Below are 4,916 nucleotides of genomic sequence, written 5' to 3'. Positions count from 1 at the left end.
CCTATTTTTTACATTCCTTTTTTAAACCATGCAAACAGTTTCCTTTCTCACTTACACATCTGTTTTCTGTAATCAGAATTATAATGCTTCATAATCATAGAGGGTTTTGTAGCTTTCAAATCTAGATGAACTTAGAAATGTGGCCATTCCTTACAATAACTATATAACAGCTTAGAGTGCTGTAATTATCTAGTCCCTCGGGAACTGATTAAAGTTGCTTTCTAACCTCTCTTAACTGTAACTGATTCTTACACTATATTTCATAACACATCTCCCTCTTTTCCTGAATACATTTAACAATCTCAGCAGTGTTTCTTTCTAATTTCAGTGTTATTAAAGGTCCCAAAATTCCAGTACATTATTATACCGCACTCTTTGTTAAATTGTTTCACCACTCATAGTCTATGGCAGATCACTGATAATTTCACTGTCTTTACATATATCACATTAGAGTTCAGACTTTGTCTTAATTTTTTTATAACTATACAGTCATATACACACATATCCATACACAATTAATTAGAAAACACCCTCTGTATCCTTTATCCCATCTTTACTGTATGCAGTTCAAACCAGTAAGTTCACAAATTTTTAATCTTCCATTCATTTGCATTTTACCCTAGCTAAATGAATCTTAAGTCCATATCTATAAACAATGTATATTAGTTTTAATCGGAGAGAGAGGTCACAGTTTGATTTTAATGACTGAAGTACAAAAAGTATCTGTACTTCAATGGCCACATGCTGGTCTATAACATTCTGTAAAATTCAACTCATTTAGTCCTGTATAATTAAAATTCATTGGAGCAACTTTCTGTTTCCATTCTTCATTAGATTAAAGGGTTTACTAGCAAATTAACTATTGGGCTTTTTACTTTTATGCCCCTTTTACCAGTTAGCTGATATGCTGGACAGTTCTTTACATAAGCCTCTATATCTCCAAACATATCTGACCAGTAATAGTTTTTACTGATCCTATTTTTCCATTTCACCTTAATGTTCAGCTAACAATGCAATATGACCTAACTCTAATAATATCTGTATACATTCCTTTGGAAGTACTATTTCACCCCCACCATATGTAGCATCACTTACATTACATTTATGATTCAATACTCCATCCCACCAGTAATAATAATTTCACCCGGCTTTAGTTAGTTCCAATCCATTTTCTCATCTTTCTCAACCCCGACTGCTTCTTAAACTGAACTTCATAAATCTTAATAATATCATATTCACAAAATTATTTTATTTTCTGAATGTGAAAACATTACACATGAAGAATAGTAGAGAAGCTTATAAAAACAGGTGTACAATGCACTCTTAAACTAAAAGGTCTCTGAAATAATAGAAGGTGCTTATTGAAATGTTAAAGAACAAGCTTTAATGGGAAACGTTAGTGTTTGTAACTTTAATATTATTTTATAAAATTATCAGACAATTAAAAATTATATGCAATTCAAAACATAAATTATTCAATATAAAGTAATATGTACTTAAAATGGACTAAAGGTGACAATTACTACTCGTTTTCTACTACATAATATGTAGCTGTAGGTTCTCCTTACAAAGAAAATGGTGAAAATACTGATAACAGCAATGAAATTCAATTATGAATCAGAGCATAGTGATCTTCTAAAGTATTGTTTTAGGTATTGTATACTCTTAGTTCAGCCATAATATTACATCAACTACTTTATTAACAGGGTTAATTTTTAGTTCTGATCTATCTGAGTGGGTTGCATCAATCATACTCTACTGATACTGTATCCACTGATGCTAATTTGGATAATACTTAATTAAATATTTTTGTTCTATACAGCTTCAGAAGTTCTTCACACCAAGTAAGGCTTTTTAATGGAGGAGTTTTTCACACCAAGTGAGGCTTTTTAATGGAGAAGTTCTTCAAAACAAGTGTTAAACATTGCATAAATGTATAGTTTCTCCCCAGTGTGTGATCTTTGCTATATCTTTTTCACATATTCTACATTATATGGCTTCTTTACAGTATTTATTCTCAGGTTAGAAGTTCTTCAAATTCTTTGCCACATATAGAATAACTGTCTAGTTTCTTCTCAGTGTGGCATTTTATTATGACTTTTAAGGTGAGTTTATCTATAAAATATTTACCACATATTTACTACACAATTTCATATTTTAACCTAGTGTGTAACTTTTCATGAATCTTTATGTAATTTTTAGACACAAATTTTTTTCCACATATAACACAACTGTATGGTTTTTCCCCAGTGTGTACTTTTTCATGACTCTGTAGGTTACCTTTACTTACAAATTCTTTACCACATACTGCACAGCTATATGGTTTTTCCCCAGTGTGTATCTTCTCATGACACTTCAGATTACTTTTACTTGCAAACTGTTTTCCACATACAACACAACTGTATGGTTTCTCACCAGTGTGTACCTTCTCATGTATTTTTAGGTTACTTTTACTTGCAAATTGTTTACCACATACTAGACAACTATATGGTTTCTCTCCAGTGTGTATCTTTTCATGAATTTTTATGCTATGTTTACTTACAAAATCTTTACCACATACTGCACAACTGTGTAGTTTCTCCCCAGTGTGCACCTTCTCATGACTTTTTATGTAACTTTTATTGACAGATTTTTTTCCACATACAACACAACTATATGGCTTTTCTTCTGTGTGTATCCACTCGTGTATTTTTAGTTCGCTTTGTGTTCGAAATTGTTTTCCACATACAACACAACTGTACGGCTTCTCCCCAGTGTGTATCTTTTCATGGCTTTTTAAGTGACTGTTACTTACAAAGTGTTTTCCACATATAACACAGATGTAAGGTTTTTCCCCAGTGTGTAACCTCTCATGAATCTTTAAGTTACTTTTCCTTCCAAATTCTTTACCACATACTATACAACTGTATGGCTTCTCTCCAGTGTGTATCGCTGCATGTATTCCAAGTTCAGTTTTTGTTCGAAATTCTTTTCCACATTCAACACAACTGTATGGTTTTTGCCCAGTGTGTATCTTCTCATGTATTTCAAGTTTACATTTTGTCCTAAATTGTTTTCCACATACAACACAAATGTATGGTTTTTCCCCAGTGTGTATCCTCTCATGTATTTCAAGTTCACTTTGTGTTCGAAATTGTTTTCCACATACAACACAACTGTATGGTTTGTCTCCAGTGTGTATCTTCTCATGTTTCTTTAGGTACCTTTCACTTATAAATTCTTTAAAACATATTGTACAACTGTATTGTTTCTCTCCAGTGTGTATATTGTCATGACTCTTTAGGTTGCTTTTACTTACAAATTGTTTACCACATACAACACAGCTGTATGGTTTCTCCCCAGTGTGTATCTTTTCATGAATATTTAGACCAACTTTACTTAACAATTCTTTACCACATACTTGACAACTGTATGGTTTCTCTCCAGTGTGTATCTTCTCATGACAGTGTAGACTACTTTCACATACAAATTTTTTACCACATACGACACAGCTGTATGGTTTCTCTCCAGTGTGCATCTTCTCATGACTGTGTAGACTACTTTCACTTACAAATTTTTTACCACATATGACACAAATATTGTCCTCAATACGTATCCTGTGAAGACTCTTTCAGTTGACGATCATCAAAGTGTTTCTTGTACTTCTTTGTATCTAAAACCAAAAATGAATTGAGTAAAATAAACAAAGCCATTTGTATTGAATATCACTACACACATGTAAAACAAATGCATATAATTATTAAACATTTTTTTTAATATACATAAACCAAGGAGGGAAACATGACTAGTGAGATAGACCCACTTTTCTTATGTTGGTTACCCTACAAGCTGTTATTTCCTTTAATATCTTGAAAGTTTTTGGGGGTTTTAGTTGTTTTAACAAACAAAATAAGTTGTAAAAATGATAATCATTTTACATATACAAATATTTTGAACCTAGTTATGTTTTGAAAGAAACTGAAATGGCATCCAATGAAATAGTAAAGCCAAAATGTACAGATTAAAACACCAATATACCATGCATACCACATTTCCTATGTAACTTACTTTGCAAATGATTCATTACTTATGTAAGTTATTCTAGACATACACACACTTTTCTTCTTTAATCTCTGAAAATCTTTTTTGTCCTTTAATTTTCTTCTAATCAAACAAACAAGCTCTGCACAGTGATTATTCTCTACTCAGTATATCCTATAATACAGACATTAGAGCTGTATCATTTCTCCAGACTGACAATGCTATTATACAGACACTATAACTGTATTGTTTCTCTTCACTGTCAAACATATGATACAAACACTATAACTGTATTGTTTCTCTTCACTGTCAAACATATGATACAAACACTACAAATATAGTTTCACTTCACTATTAAACATATGATACAAACACTACAAATGTAGTTTCACTTCACCATCAAACATATGATACAAACACTACAAATGTAGTTTCACTTCACTATCAAACACGATGCAAATGCTACAAATGTAGTTTCACTTCACTATCAAACATATGATACAAACACTACAAATGTATTGTTTCACTTCACTATCAAACATATGATACAAATACTACAAATGTAGTTTCATTTCACTATCAAACATATGATACAAACACTACAAACGTATTGTTTCACTTCACTATCAAACACGATGCAAACGCTACAAATGTAGTTTCACTTCACTATCAAACATATGATACAAACACTACAAATGTAGTTTCACTTCACTATCAAACATATGATACAAACACTACAAATGTAGTTTCACTTCACTATCAAAAATATGATACAAACACTACAAATGTAGTTTCACTTCACTATCAAACATACGATACAAATACTACAAATGTAGTTTCACTTCACTATCAAACATACGATACAAATACTACAAATGTAGTTTCACTTCACTACC

The 4,916-nt window shown here is 31.5% G+C and overlaps 1 protein-coding gene across 2 annotated transcripts; it reads right to left on the bottom strand.

The window, feature by feature from the left end:
• Positions 1 to 1,229: 1,229 nt before the first annotated feature.
• Positions 1,230 to 4,100, bottom strand: LOC106474094 (zinc finger protein 484-like). 2 transcript variants are annotated; one of them, XM_022402479.1, is made up of 2 exons: positions 2,470 to 4,100; positions 1,230 to 2,301 (listed from the first exon to the last, which is right to left on the bottom strand). In XM_022402479.1, the coding sequence occupies exons 1-2, from the start codon at positions 3,515 to 3,517 to the stop codon at positions 2,141 to 2,143; spliced, it is 1,209 nt and encodes a 402-aa protein (XP_022258187.1). In that variant the 5' UTR covers positions 3,518 to 4,100; the 3' UTR covers positions 1,230 to 2,140. The 2 variants fall into 2 exon arrangements, with proteins under 2 accessions (XP_022258187.1, XP_022258186.1); XM_022402478.1 differs by having other exon boundaries at positions 1,230 to 4,099.
• Between the last annotated feature and the right edge of the window lie 816 nt (positions 4,101 to 4,916).

This window comes from Limulus polyphemus, unplaced genomic scaffold, assembly GCF_000517525.1.
Source record: "Limulus polyphemus unplaced genomic scaffold, Limulus_polyphemus-2.1.2 Scaffold6812, whole genome shotgun sequence".
NCBI lineage: Eukaryota > Metazoa > Arthropoda > Merostomata > Xiphosura > Limulidae > Limulus > Limulus polyphemus.
The sequence above is the reverse complement of the archived record's forward strand: the minus strand, read 5'-3'. Positions and strand labels throughout refer to the sequence as shown.

Excerpts from the sequence above, each read along its gene's own strand:
- LOC106474094 (XM_022402478.1), bottom strand. The coding sequence starts at position 3,517 with ATGCACACTGGAGAGAAACCATACAGCTGTGTCGTATGTGGTAAAAAA.